At 38.3% G+C, this 15,547-nt stretch overlaps 1 protein-coding gene across 5 annotated transcripts in view; it reads right to left on the reverse strand.

Annotated features, from left to right (window-relative positions):
* Nucleotides 1-5,933: 5,933 nt before the first annotated feature.
* mtmr10 (myotubularin related protein 10) overlaps nucleotides 5,934-15,547 on the reverse strand; it is an 86,986-nt gene continuing 77,372 nt past the window's right edge. For 4 of the 5 annotated variants that reach the window (XM_022665121.2, XM_049471313.1, XM_049471315.1 and 1 more), the window contains exons 15-16: nucleotides 14,483-14,671; nucleotides 5,934-13,087 (exon numbers count right to left, since the gene is read on the reverse strand). In XM_022665121.2, coding sequence (XP_022520842.2) covers nucleotides 12,479-13,087; nucleotides 14,483-14,671 — 798 coding nt within the window. In that variant the 3' untranslated portion in view covers nucleotides 5,934-12,478. The remainder of the gene's footprint in view (nucleotides 13,088-14,482; nucleotides 14,672-15,547) is intronic. The other variant, XR_007429238.1, reaches the window with a different exon arrangement.

Raw genomic sequence — 15,547 nt, forward strand, 5'->3', positions numbered from 1 at the left:
TATTTACAACTAAAAATGATTAAGATTAATAGGGGTGCCCAAACTTTTTCATATGACGTATATCTGATTGTTTGTGTTGTGCACAAACTGGGAAGTGTGAAAGAAATAAGTATAAATGTAATAATCTGATAAGCGGTCAGATCAATGAGCTAAAATCCAGTTGTTTGTCAGATTTCAGAATTGTGTTGTTTATATGAGCACTTTTGTAATTAGATAACTGCAGAAATCCAGTTATAATTAAATTACTTAGTGATTTAACATTCTTATTTCTCAATCATTTTGGAGCACTTTTGTTGCTCCAGTGATTTAGACAATAAAGACTTTGTCAGGGTTTCTGCATGTTTGGGGAAATTATAATTTTAAGACTTTTATCAACCGTGAGAGATCAAACTAAGAACACTTTCACAATACAATTGCAAAATTTTAACAGGAACATTATGAAAAACTCACTATTTTTATACTATACTAGTTTTCACTTGGGGTCTTGACCCCCTCTATATTAAATACTATAAGTAACACATTACAAATACCTGCTTTCATGCTGAAATACTTTATATTATGCTCTAATAATATGAATTAATTTTATATTTATGTACATAGATGCACACACACATACACACACACACACACATATATATATATATATATATATATATATATATATATATATATATATATATATATATATATTAATAAATCAATTAATTTATGTACTTATTAATATGCTTTACCATATGTCTGTCTTTGTTAAAGAGCTTAATATAAAGTATTTCAGCATGAAAGCAGGTATTTGTAATGTGTCACAGTGTCCTGTATCATAACTACATCTCTGCTGTTTCTAACAAACCAAACCGTGTGTAAATCGGGTAAAAATTGGTAGAGTTATGAATATTATCGGTTTATTAAACTCCTTCCTCTGTGTAAATTAATCCACTGGGGGGCGCATGGTGGCCGACTCCAAAATGGCGGCCACACTTTCGACACGCCCACACCTTTCGACACGCCCAGTACTCCGAGCTGCAGCCCCAATAGTATAAAGCTGCAGACCCGGAGACTGCAGTTTTAGGACCGCTGCAGATTCAGGACCGCTGCAGTTCTAGGACCCTACTCTGCCGCCTAGCGACATGAGTGATTATTACACAGTAGGCGGGACCAGCGAGAGAGGGAGTGAGTGGGGTGCAGGTGTATGCTAAAGGCTTTTCTCCTCATAGCGAAATGAATGACTTAAAGGCTTATTTCAATGTTTATTTCACCCAAATATCACCAATTCAGCTAATTACACTTTATAATGTTTATTTCACCCAAATATCACCAATTCAGCTATTTACACTTTATAATGTTTATTTCACCCAAATATCACCAATTCAGCTATTTACACTTTACAATGTTTATTTCACCCAAATATCACCAATTCAGCTAACTACTTGCAATTTTTAATGTTTATTTCACCCAAATATCACCAATTTAACTAACTAATTACACCTTTTAATGTGTATTTCACCCAAATATCATCACCTAAATATTACTTTGTCTTAGAATGTGTCCTAGAACTCCCAACCACATATCAGAGACACAAGGAAGACTTGGGGTTATAAAATGTATTTGAAATAATAACAAAATTCAAATATTAAAATTCACACATTAACGTTGTTTTTTTTTTATCCAGGGACTTGGATCGCAACGACTTCTGTAAGAGAGAGAAAGAAAGAAGAGATAGAGAAAGAGATACAAAAAATATATTAATATTTGACATTTCTTTTTTAATATTCAAACTCCACATTGTGGAAGTTGTTGGAGCAGGGGTGGTGGTGGTTATTGGAGCAGGGGTGGTGGTGGTTATTGGAGCAGGGGTGGGGGTGGTTATTGGAGCAGGGGTGGTGATGGTTGCTGGAGCAGGGGTGGTGGTGGTTATTGGAGCAGGGGTGGTGGTGGTTATTCGAGCAGGAATGGTGGTGGTTATTGGAGCAGGGGTGGTGGTGGTTATTCGAGCAGGAATGGTGGTGGTTATTGGAGCAGGGGTGGTGGTGGTTGTTGGAGCAGGGGTGGTGGTCGTATTTGGAGCAGGGGTGGTGGTGGTTGTTGGAGCAGGGGTGGTGGTGGTTATTGGAGCAGGGGTGGTGGTGGTTATTGGAGCAGGGGTGGTGGTGGTTATTGGAGCAGGGGTGGTGGTGGTTGTTGGAGCAGGGGTGGTGGTCGTATTTGGAGCAGGGGTGGTGGTGGTTGTTGGAGCAGGGGTGGTGGTGGTTATTGGAGCAGGGGTGGGGGTGTTTATTGGAGCAGGGGTGGTGGTGGTTGTTGGAGCAGGGGTGGTGGTGGTTATTGGAGCAGGGGTGGGGGTGGTTATTGGAGCAGGGGTGGTGGTGGTTGTTGGAGCAGGGGTGGTGGTCGTATTTGGAGCAGGGGTGGTGGTGGTTGTTGGAGCAGGGGTGGTGGTGGTTATTGGAGCAGGGGTGGTGGTGGTTGTTGGAGCAGGGGTGGTGGTGGTTATTGGAGCAGGGGTGGGGGTGGTTATTGGAGCAGGGGTGGTGATGGTTGCTGGAGCAGGGGTGGTGGTGGTTATTCGAGCAGGAATGGTGGTGGTTATTGGAGCAGGGGTGGTGGTCGTATTTGGAGCAGGGGTGGTGGTGGTTTTTGGAGCAGGGGTGGTGGGGTTAGTTTTAGCTGGGATGTGGGGTACAGAAGAGTCCTTCTCCTTGCACAAGGACACATGTTTAATGAAGTCTGCTTTACGTGACAGCGTTGACTGGCAGTGGATACAATGGTAATGCAATTGTGGTCTGCACTTTAATCCACATCTGTGAATGGTGTACTCTAAACCATAAGAACAGAAAATTATAGCATCATAATATTTAAAAGAGTAAATTATGATTTCTCAAATTTACAATTTATTTACCACAAACAACGCACGGGGGGATAAGTGGGAAAATTATAATTAAATGAAAAATAACATTCATAAACATAATTCCAAATGCATTTCACAAGAGAATGTTGACAAACTACCTTTTTGGAAAACAGCTCGGCTGAAATGGCTTTCTAAATGGGTTTTGACTTTGCTTAACTTTGTTGGGTTGAACAAAGATGAAGAGCAAAATGGGCAGTGGAACTTTTTGCAGCATGTGGTGCATCTTTCCAGTTTAGGCATAGCTCGACCCTCTTGAATTGTTATATGCATCTTGAAAAGCAGACAGGATAATCAGTAAAATTTAAAAATTTCATAAAATTACTGTTACAAATGACAACACGTATTGTTCAAGATTATTAACTTAACTATATGGTACAACAGTAATATTAAGTAAGCATTTAACATTACACCCAATACAGTAGGCTACACTGATTTAATGTACTGAAACGTAGTGAACATTTGATACAGATTTTTGTCATCGTTTATATTTCAATCAATGTGCTAAGCAGAACTAATGATCATATCAAACGATGCTTTCAATAAAGAAAAAAGAAAAAATAGAACTACGCTGACAGGCTAATAGATGTTTTGTAGCAAGCTGTCCTAGACTAACACGTAGTGTTAGGTGCTTGTAATTGATTTAGGCTACATATACACTCACATCCTGTGTAGATTACATTGATATCTAATTCAAAACATCGGAATATTTTAATACATTTAGGCTATAAAACTTGATTCAAATTCCGAACTCACATTCCGACTGTACTCCATCGTGCACCAAACTGTGCCACACAATTCGACGACGACAACAGCTATGAGGAGAAAAGCCTTTAGCATACACCTGCACCCCACTCACTCCCTCTCTCGCTGGTCCCGCCTACTGTGTAATAATCACTCATGTCGCTAGGCGGCAGAGTAGGGTCCTAGAACTGCAGCGGTCCTGAATCTGCAGCGGTCCTAAAACTGCAGTCTCCGGGTCTGCAGCTTTACCCTACTCAGCTGCAGAGACCCACCCAGTGTTCTGATTGGTTAAACAAACCCCGTAATCTGATTGGTCCGGATAAAGCTTTCCTATTGGTCCATCAATCAGGCGTAAAAACAGGGTCAAAATTCGCAACTGCAGCTGGAGCTTCGCACCCGCAGCAGAGGAGATGAATGAGAGGATTTTTAGCTCCACAGTGAAAAACGCCCACTGTCACATTTACAACCTCACAAATTCCATGTGATTTTTGGTCTGACCCAGCTTAAGCCATTTGAGCAGTACTGATTCACACATTCAAGAGATTGGATTTACAAATTTAAAAATATATATTTATATATAATTAAAATATTTTTTCACATTTGTACATTTGAATTATTATTAATATTACTTTCTGTTTCAAGTTTGCACATTCCAGTTAATTTGTGGATTTGGATTTTCGTGCATGTAGTTGTTTAAACGCAGTTACAAGTTTCAGTACATTTGTGACTTCTGTTTTACAAACTCAAAATCTTTATGACCCTTTTTTGACTCCATACTGGTGAACTAAACGATTGCATCGATTGGTCAGAAGAGGGTGCTAAAGAGTCACCACACTGATCTTTGTGTCTGTGCAGCTTTAATATCTGATGAGAAAATGTGTGAAAAGTATTGTCATTTATTACTCTGTGGGTAGAAGTTATAGAATTTAAAATACTTCTGTAGGAGTTGAAGTATCAATTAATACTTTTTTACTCTTTAAGTAAAAGTTCTGGTTTCAAAACTACTTAAAGTATAAAAGTAAAAGTAATATAAGGAGGAAAAATGCAATTAACAACAAAAGCATAGGACACGCCCACAGAGTCCGATAGTGCACTATGCCCCCTCATCCTCCTCAAAACAATTTTTTCTAAAAGCCATAATGTCTATAATGTCATATTAAAATGTTAATCTTGATACATTTGGGATGCACAAGGCTGTTTCCTCATTCAGCTGCATATATGCTAATTGTAAATGAATGTATTTTAGTAGAATATAAATACATTACAGATAAAGCTTCTTAGTTGGACTGGAGTTTCTCTGGAGTTCTCTTGAGTCTCTGCACGGATCATGTTCATACTAGACTTCATACATCTGGTATGTTCTTGCTGGAGTGTGGGGGGCGTGACGTGCGCAGGTGTGATAGATCACAGTATAAACCAGAGACTGTAAAAAAGATGGACGCCGTGTCGTCGTTCCCATTCATTTAATGAAAATGAAGCCAAAATCTTCCTCCATGTTGGCGATTCAGAAACAAGAGTCTGCCCAGTAGAGACCAGAGGAGAGAGGAAGACTGTGGAGAGACATCCTACTCATTTAAATAACCCCGCCCCTAAGGGATGCCTCCACAGAGCTCACACAGTCTATGGTCCCGCCCATACAGTTATTGGTCCCACCCCGGCTAGGTGTAACCCAGCCCTTTTACAATAACCACACCTTTTTAAATAGAGCTGAATAACGTTTTTGTAGGGATATAAAAATTAACAATATAAGCAGAGGTTACACTAGCTGCTGCATTTAAATAAAGGAGGTAGAATTACAGTATATTAGGAAAAAACGTGATTGAAAGTCGTCTGTTTCGCCATTGAAACCTATGAGGATGGGTGGAGTTACACAGCTTTCTGAAACCGAACAGCAGGGGGCGCCCGACCTGTGGTGGCTTCACTTTTGAGAGACGATGCTCTGTCCAGCTATACACAGTCTATGGTTTCAACCAATAGGGCGTCGGAATTGTACATGTTTATACTTCTCTACATCCAATCACAATCAGATTCACTCTGGATGTAGAGATTTATCTGGATAGGGTTTTAGATGAGAAGCTGAAATAAAAAACGAGCTGAAATGAAATAGGAGTAATGAGCCTATTTTTAAAATGTAAGGAGTAGAAAATTAAAAGTTCAGATAATTGTGAAAAAATAATTACTCCAGTACTCAAGTATAGATAATCAATATTTCTACTTAAGTAAGATAACAAAGTGTTTGTACTTTATTTGATGAGGGACAGCTCATAAAGACAAAGACAGAAGTCAATCATTTTAAATATTAACCCTTTTTTATTCACAACAAAATGAGTCAGAAGTATCACACCTTGCATAGTGGCTCATGGTGAGGCTCCACAGAGTCCTATACAGGTGAATCAGCCCTAAAAGAGATAGATCACAGCAGCCTGCTGGCAGAGAGCCCAGCTGACCAGAGATCAGCCTGAAATAATCAGAGAACCTGCAGGAGCTTTGGAATGACGTTAGATAAGAGCTCAGGAAAACCCTTAAGGCATTAATCAGCATGGTGTTCAGCCAGAACATTAAACACAGGTCCACTGAACGCCATGAAAGCCATGATCTCCGAAAAGCAAGGCACGGGGGATTGGAACCAATAACCCTGTTTCAGCTCGATTTGCATATCTGAATAAATATCAGCGCTGTTCTGTGGGGAAAAAAAATCAAACTCAGAATATGTTGAAACAAGTCAAACACAAACGTCATAATTCTCAACATCAGTGAGTGCATCACATTAGTGGTAATCAATCACACTAAATAAAAACACAACAAAAACTACTGCAAAACGATCAGTTAATGGGCAAATAACAAAAAGTACCTTTTTAAAAATTAAAGAATCAAAGAAATTAATAAAATTCTGTCAAATCAAATTCCAAACCCTGCTAAAGGCTTTCATTATCATCTCTAAGAAAAGGCTAGGCATCAAATCAAAAAACACAAGTGTCCAGTTTCCAAAAGAAACATAATAAGAAAAGTTTTAACAGAAAAAAGGAGGTAACAAGTGCTGAATATGTTTTACAATAGAACCCAAAACCTTTTACATCTTTTCCTTTTCTTCTTCTGAACTAAATTACTCTAATGATAATTCACTACGGCTGCGTTCACATCACAAGTCTAAAGTGACTCAATTCAGATTTGTTTTTGCATTAATGTATAAATGTCTCAACACGATTTTTTTTTGGGTGTTGTGGAAATCACATGTCAAATCTGATAATTGGCCCTAAAAAAAACAGTTTTTATAGTTTTTAAATCAGATTTTGGTAACACTTTCTATGAATGTCATCTTTATTACACTCTATAACTACATTTATAATATATTATAATGCATTCATAAGGCATTATAAACATGGCTATAAATATTTATAAAAATGCATAACCTACTATAGCCATGTTTATTAAGCATTATGACTTGTGATTATAATACATTATAAGCTATGCTTATGATATACATGTTAAAATAGTATATATCGTTAATAATCCAGTCCTGCAATGAAAAGTATGTTTACTTAGAGCGCACTATGACCTGTTATAATACATTATTATTGACTATAACTAATAATATATTCAAGTATAATTGATGAGTGGTTAAAAATATATAAAGGATTATTGAGGGTGTGTTTATTATAAGTTGGAAGCTGTTTTAGTCATGATACAAGTCTACAGGCTGGGACTGAGTTTCTTGATATTGATGTATAACATGTTATAAACACAGCTAGTAATGCATTATAATTACATGATTCATAAAAACATGGCTATGATGAATTATAGAGTTTTATAAATATGTATAGCCATGTTTATAATGCCTTATGAATGCATTATAATGTGTTATGAGTATGTTTATAGAGTCTTATAGAGATGACATTCATAGAAAGTGTTACCCAGATTTTTAGTCACTTTGTCTATGTTCACATTACCAGAATAAAATGACCCAAATCTGATTTTTTTGCCTTTTTGTTAAACAACCCTGTTTTTCAGTGTGGTGTGGACAACCCAAATCAGATTTTTTGAAACCAGAATTAATTCACTTTCATTTGTGGTTGTAGATTGGATATACAACTCTGGAGAGAAATAAGAGACCACTTAAAAAGATGAGTTTTGATTGATTTTACCAAATTGAAAACCTCTGGAATATAATCAAGAGGAAGATGGATGATTGCATAAATGTATTTATGTGTGAATGCATGATTTAGGGTGTTTTAGGGATACAGATAATTTAGGGGCTGTTTACATCCGGCATTAATATGCGGTTTTGATAATTATAGCAGGTTTAAATAAGATGCATTGTGAACAGAATATGGATCACTTAAACCTCATTCACAAGTGGTCAGAAAATCAGATTTGGGACATTTTACCTGTTGTGTGAACATACAGCTCTAAAAACAAATAAAAAACTACTTAAAAATTATGGGTTTCTTTAATTTTACCTAATTGAAAACCTCTGGAATATAATCAAGAGGAAGATGGATGATCACAAGCCATCAAACCAAACTGAACTGCTTGAATTTTTGTACCAGGAGTAAAGCAGCATAAAGTTATCCAAAAGCAGTGTGTAAGACTGGTGGAGGAGAACATGATGCCAAGATGCATAAAAACTGTGATTAAAAACCACCAGGGTTATTCCACCAAATATTGATTTCTAAACTCTTAAAAACTTTATGAATATGAAATTGTTTTCTTTGCATTATTTGACTTCTATATCCACATACAATCCAGATATGAAATTTATGTTAATGCCAGGTGTAAACAGGCCCTAACATTTGTGAACGTGTACAATTAAGATCGCCAAATCTGATTCGAGTAAATAAATCTGAATTGATTCATTAAAAGACTTTAATTAATGTGAACGCAGCCTATGTGCCTGTCAGGAAACTCTGGCGGCAGCAGTGCTCACTCCTCTCCAGCAGCCGCTCTGTGCTTCTACATTAGCCAAGGATCTGTTAAACCCAGGTCCAGCCTGAGTAAGGAACCCTGCGAGAGCACAGCCGTCGCCCGCCTGCGCTCCGGAGTCAGTGTGGGGGATCCCTGACATCACCCACCCCCCACATCATTCACAATTTTGGTTGTTATTCATTCATAACAAATAAAAGCTAGCTACAGTCAAGCCTTACCAGAAGACCTTCTGAAAAACAGTCTATAGAACTATACTCTATATAATCTATACACGCTAAAATAAAAAGTGTTAAATTTTATACCACAAGTTTTATTTACAGTCCTACTTTTCTCATGGTAACGCTGCATCACCGCTCAAAAAAACAGCATCTGTTTACTTTTACAAAGGAAAAATATCAATTTCAAATATCAGAATTGGCAGCTGAGAACCAATGAAACTCAGGCCTTGTACACAAATGTATCTGGATAGATTTAAAAAGAGATTATTCTAATTTGTATTTTTTTTCTTTTTTAAATACAGTACCAATGAAATGTTTGGACACACCTTTTTTTTACTACATTGTAAATGAAAAGTGAAGTCATCCAGATGAAGGAACACATAAGGAAATATGTAGTCATATTAAATTAATAATATTAATTAATTAATTAATTAATTGCTCTTCCTTCTCATGTATGAATTTTACCAGTCAGGAGCAGTAAAGTCACTCCGCTGAAGTACAGAGTTATACAGGAGCTTCAGTTTAGTTCTCCAGCAGTATTAGCATTAGCCGCTAACCATGCTAGGTCTTTCACCGTTCAGAGGTGAGCATATCAGCCTGTAGTCTGTGTGTTTACCATGTTACAACAAGCTACGTGGGACGAACCACTAGCTAATATCGCCCTGGCTTACTGGAGCACTCAGGGTTTCATAAGTGTAGCGCTGTTGGGCAGCGTTAGGATGTGTCCAAACTTTTGACTGGTACTGTACCTATATTTCTATCCACACAGAAACAAAAGTATGTTTGCTTTAGCATGTTAGCCCTGTAGGGGGTGATATTGGTAGTACCTCACAGAAAGACATCAACACACCCTGAAACAGGAGGAAAATACAGAAGTGTAATAGTAAATTACACACTACTCCCTTAGTAATTTACTATACAAGTCATGAAAACTAAAATTTTGACGAAAACTAAATAGAATTTACTTTTCTGACCATTGCATACAGTATATAGCCTAAATGCATTTTCTGTTTGCTTTTCAAAGAAGATTAAGAAAACTATTCACTTCTTTTTACTTATTCATTTAGCCAGATCTTCAGTGTATCCCTAGTCTCAACACAGTTTCTTTCAAAAAAGGGACCAAACACAGTAAACTCTGTGTGGATGGGAGGCCAAAACACAGGCAAAACCTCAGTTTAAAAAATATATATAATAATGAAAAAAAATTTAGGGTGTGTCCAAACTTTTGACTGGTACTGTACGTATATTTCCATCCACACAGAAACAAAAGTATGTTTGCTTTAGCTTGTTAGCCCTGTAGGGGGCGATAGTGGTAGTACCTCACAGAAAGACGTCAACACACCCCGAAACAAAAAAATAAGTGACCAAACACAGTAAACTCTGTGTGGATTGGAGGCCAAAACACAGTCGAAACCTTAAACCTCAGTTTTTCTAAATATCCAGATACACACATGTGAACAAGGTCTGAGGATTCAGAAAATAAAAATATCTGAGCTACACACTATGTGCTCTTGTGTAAAAAAAAAAATAAGTAAAAAGACCACTAAAGGTTGCAAAACTTGGACAAATGAAAAATGATGGAGAATCCCAAGAGCTTCAGTAAATCAAACCAAATCTGCACAAAAATAATAAAAACTAAATTAAGTAAAATCTCTCTCTAGCAGCCCAAATCAGCAATTCAACCCCACAGCCTCAAAACTACCTACCATTCATCACTGTCCCTTTCTACACCCACAACTAGCCCACACCACACACTCACCACACACTCACCAGCCCAGTGTTGGGTTCAGTGGTGTTTATTAATCTCAACCCACTGACCTCCCAACATAAATCACAAAAAATATACGCTATAATGCTATACAAGACCTACATAGCCTGTTATGATGACCGACACAGTCCACCACATGCTTCCAAACGCTTCTGCTGATAAGAGTTCATTATTAGATCTCAGCTAAAAGCTTGTAGGAATACATATTTATTATTTAGAGCTATTTCAGTTATCAGAAAAGGCTTATGTAGTTTTTGTGAAGCATTATAAACACTGATTCAGTCAAATGAGACCCAGAACCTGAGAATTGGATGAGGGTACTACATCTGAACGTTTTCTAGGTAGAGGGAACCTTTAGAGCAGTGGTTCTCTCGCCATTTACATTTTTCAATAACATTTACAGTCTTCCACAAACACTAATTATTTCACACTGTCTGACTAGAATGTTCTCTTCTAATTCAGACTGTTCCATAAGTTTTTCTAATTCAAAATGTTCTAGAATGTTCTCTACTAATTCAGACTGTCCTAGAATTGTTTTATTTTTCTTTCAAGCTGTTCTAGAAATGTTTTCTTTTCTTCCCATTGTTCCAGAATGTTCTCTTCTAATTCAGGCTGTTCTAGAAATGTTTTTTTCCCTTCCCACTGTACTAAAACTGTCAGAATTAGAAAAGAATATTCTAGAATAATTGGAAAGAAAAAGAGAACACTTCTAGAATACTGGTAGAAAATAATAATACTTATAGAACAGTCAAAATTAGAAGAGAACATTCTAGAAGTGTTCTTATTTTTTTCCACTGTTCTAGAATGTTCACTTTTAATTCAGACTGTTCTAGAAGTGTTTTCTTTCTTTCCCATTGTTCTAGAATGTTCTTTTTTAAATTCAAACTGTTCTAGAAATGCCTTTTCTTTCCCATTGGTCTAGAAAGTTCTCTTCTAATTCAGATGGTTCTAGAAGTGTTCTCTTTTTCTTCCCACTGTTCTAGAACAGTCAGAATTAGAATAGAATATTCTAGAACAATTGGAAAGAAAAAGAGAACACTTCTAGAACAGTCTGGAAGAAATAAGAATACTCATAGAACAGTCAGAATTAGAAGAAAACATTCTAGAAGTGTTCTTATTTTCTTCCAGACTGTTCTAGAATGTTCACTTCTAATTCAGACTGTTTTAGAAGTGTTTTCTTTCTTTTTCTTTCTCACTGTTCTAGAATGTTCTTTTTCTAGAACATTTGTTCTAGAATTTTTTTTCATCCCCATTGTTCTAGAATATTCTTTTTTTAATTCAAACTGTTCTAGAAATGTTCTTTCTTTCCAATTGTCCTAGAATTTTCACTTCTAATTCAGATGGTTCTAGAAGTACTCTCATAATTTTTTACTGTTCTAGAATGTTCTCTTCTAATTCAGACTGTTTTAGAAGTGTTCTCTTTTTCTTTCCCACTGTTCTAGAATGCTGTCTTTTTCATTCAAACTGTTCTGAAACGGCATCCACTCATTCACACAGTTCCAGAATGTTCTCCCTCTCAGACTGTCCCAAAATGTTCTACCCTAATTTAGTTTCTTTTAAAATCAAACCAAATAAAGCAGTTTGAATTGAGGAGAACACTGCAGACCCAGGTTTGGCGAATTCAGTACCTGGACTAAAGTACACTGAGGGCTACTATTCAGCACAGCGTGAATATAGGAGAAAATTCTAGAACTCCCCTGTAACAGAACAGTGTGAAACTGGGAGATGATCTAGACCAGTGCTTACTAAGGAAAATGCTCTGGTGAGTTCCAGCAATCACACTCTGGCGCATTAATCAAACATCTGGATTTGGTGGTGTTGGGTTGGGTCAGCATGGTCAGGGCGTTTTCGGGTCTGTTGGGTCAGTGTACCAGCCGGGTCAGTGTACCGTGGGCTGATGACAGTCTCTGGTCCTCCTCTGTGGTTTCAGAGGCTCTCATTGGCCAGTGTCTCGGTGGAGAGCCAGATTTTGGCTCCGTTCAGGAACTTGCTCAGAGGCGTTCCCAGGATGCTGCGGCGACAGAGGTTCCCCACGGGGGAGAAGGGGAAGGAGGAGCTGAGGTACTCTGGGGCAGGGGGTGTCTCGCAGGGCGATAACCCCGCTCTGAAGTACATTCTGCAGGGCTCTGGGCGCGGGGGGGTGCTGGGGGTCAGGGCTGGAGTCGCTCCTCCATTGTACTGCCTCAGCTGGTTCTGCAGCATCTCGATCTCGTCAGCCAGAACTGAGAGCTTGTGGAAGGCAGTGACGGGTCCACCGTGGGGGATACGGGCCTCCGGCACCCAGCGGAGGAAGTAGAGCTTCCAGAGGGGCAGGTGTGAGGGCAGGAGCTGGGGCAGGAGCAGGCCCTGTGGGTCGGCGGGACGGGAGAGCCAGTCCTGCAGGAAACGCTCGGCAGGGCTTTCCTGCTGCTCCCGTAACTGAGCCAGGTCTGGCCGCAGTCGAGGCATCAGGGAGTTGCGGCGTGTCAGCGTGTCGTTGGAAACGCCGTTCTGCAGGGCCGTGGGAACACCTCGTAACGTTGAGCTGTAGTTTTTCTGCAAGAGAGATCCATCAATCAAATCCATCAATCACATAAATCTTCTTATGATAAAGATTTTTAATCAACTAGTATGTAATACAATTCCTCTATGTTAGGCAAATGATTCTAGTTATGCACTTAAAATTTAAAATGAGAATTTTATCTATACAGTGGTTGAATGCAAAAGTATTCATACCCCTTAAACTTAATTTTGTCACCTTATAACCACAAACGTAAATCTTCTATAAAAAACAGATTTGTGGAGTGCATGACTTATGGTTATTATAGTTGTGGACAGATTCTCTCATCTGAGCTGTGGATTTCTGCAGCTCCTCCAGAGTGACCACGGGCCTCTTGGCTGCTTCTCTGACCAGTGCTCTCCTTGCGTGATCTATCAGTTTGGATGGACGGCCATGTCTTTGTAGGTTTGCAGTTGTACTTTTTTTTTTTCCATTTTTGGATGATGGATTGAACAGTGACTCTTTAGAGCAGGGGTGTCCAATCTACGGAGGTATTTTAGAAATAGAATGAAAGTTGGCCCGCTGTTAAGCAGGTTTTTATAATGTGAGATTCAAAGTTTAAACGCTAGGTGTCAGAAACGGGCCAAAGAGTCTAAAAGCGGAGAGAGTGCGCATATCTAGAGCAGAAAAACGGGCCAAAGAGTCTAAAAGCGGAGAGAGTGCGCATTTCTAGCGCAGAAAAACGGGCCAAAGAGTCTAAAAGCGGAGAGAGTGCGCATTTCTAGCTCGGAAAAAAACGGGCCAAAGAGTCTAAAAGCGGAGAGAGTGTGCATTTCTAGAGCAGAAAAACGGGCCAAAGAGTCTAAAAGCGGAGAGAGTGTGCATTTCTAGCGCAGAAAAACGGGGCAAAGAGTCTAAAAGCGGAGAGAGTGCGCATATCTAGCGCAGATGAGGCAAAAAGTCTAAAAGTTGCCGTAATTAAGTAGTTTAATATTAAGAGACATCATGAAATTAAACATCAATTTGAAAAATCTTAGTTTACACAACACTGTCAAAGATAAAGATAGTAAGTCAAGTAAAATGGTGTGTAAATGAAATAATCAGGAAAATGTATTATTTAAAGTGGTAAATTTCATTATTTGTTTTATTATAGTCTGTGGCCCGTGACTTCAAATATATTTCTCCTTCTGGCCCCCAACAAAAAAGTTTGGACACCCCTGCTTTAGATGCTCAAAGCTTGGGGTATGTTTTATAACCTAACCCTGCTTTAAACCTCTTTTCACAACTTTTCCTCTGTTCACTAGTGTTCTAGTGAACACTAGAACACTAGTGAATTGTTTAAGGGGTATGAATACTTTTGCAGGAAGAGAAAAAAAAGAAAAATGTTTTTTTTCATCAGTTTTTTGCATGACAGCAATGATACATAAACTTTAAATATTAACAGGCCTCACCTTGCTGCGTTTGTGTGCGAAGGTCCGCACTGTGCCATTGTGCACACAGGGGGCGCTCTTGCCCACAAACAGAGGGTTATTGAAGAGCGTCTGGTCCTTCAGGCTGAACTGCTGAGACCAGTCCCAGACTGGGGGGAAGCGCAGGGACTGGTCCTTCCCCAGAGAGATGCTCTTACTGAGGGCAAAATCCTGACATGACAAAACAGAGAAAGGGAAATCAGATCTGCGTTCAGCTCAAATATTTATCATTTATGCTATATATTATATATGTAATATATATTATTCATAATAAGCATGACACATTTAGGCTGAGTGGGAAATACACTGTAGAGTAAGGGTCTCTACTCTTCTGGAAAGACATTACACTAGATTTGAGCAGTGTTGTGCGTGAACAAGTTCAAAAGAACACGCTCATTTTTTTTGTGAACGCAACACATTTTAAGTGCGAGGGCGCGAGAGAGAGAGCAAGAGAGAGAGAGAGAGAGAGTGAGAAAAAACGCTGCAATAAAAAAAATTAAATAAATGTCTAGTGGAAGTGATGCAGGGAGACAGACACCGATTCTCCTTATGAACATTTTCATCAGCTGGTAAGAAACCCACAATTGCAGTATCATGAGCAAATGTCTACAATGAACAGTTTAAAGATCGTATAGTGATTTCTAGCTTGTAGTGTGAAAAAAAGTATTTATTTGAATATACGAAAAAAGTAAAATGAACTGAACTTTGAACTAGTTCAGAATTAAAATTGTGAACTTTGAACGTAAACTGTTCACTTTGAGCATGTATGAACTGAACTTGAACTAGTTCAGAAAAGCTGAAAACACTGGATTTGAGACTAGATATTGTTTCTGCTTTTTTAGAAGAAGAAGTGTCTGAAAACTGCGTTATTGTACCTCAAGAAACACTGCTTTATTTCATTGCACAAATGCATTGTCTAATTCTTAACGTCTAGCTGGGAATAGAAGAACGTTCTAGAATGGACAGAAATTCATTGGGATGAATAATTTTATTTGCGTGTGTATTTATACACATGCATACTGTTTTTAGTTTTTTTTAAAGTCGACA

Source organism: Astyanax mexicanus, chromosome 23 (genome assembly GCF_023375975.1).
Source record: "Astyanax mexicanus isolate ESR-SI-001 chromosome 23, AstMex3_surface, whole genome shotgun sequence".
In the NCBI taxonomy this organism is placed as follows: domain Eukaryota; kingdom Metazoa; phylum Chordata; class Actinopteri; order Characiformes; family Acestrorhamphidae; genus Astyanax; species Astyanax mexicanus.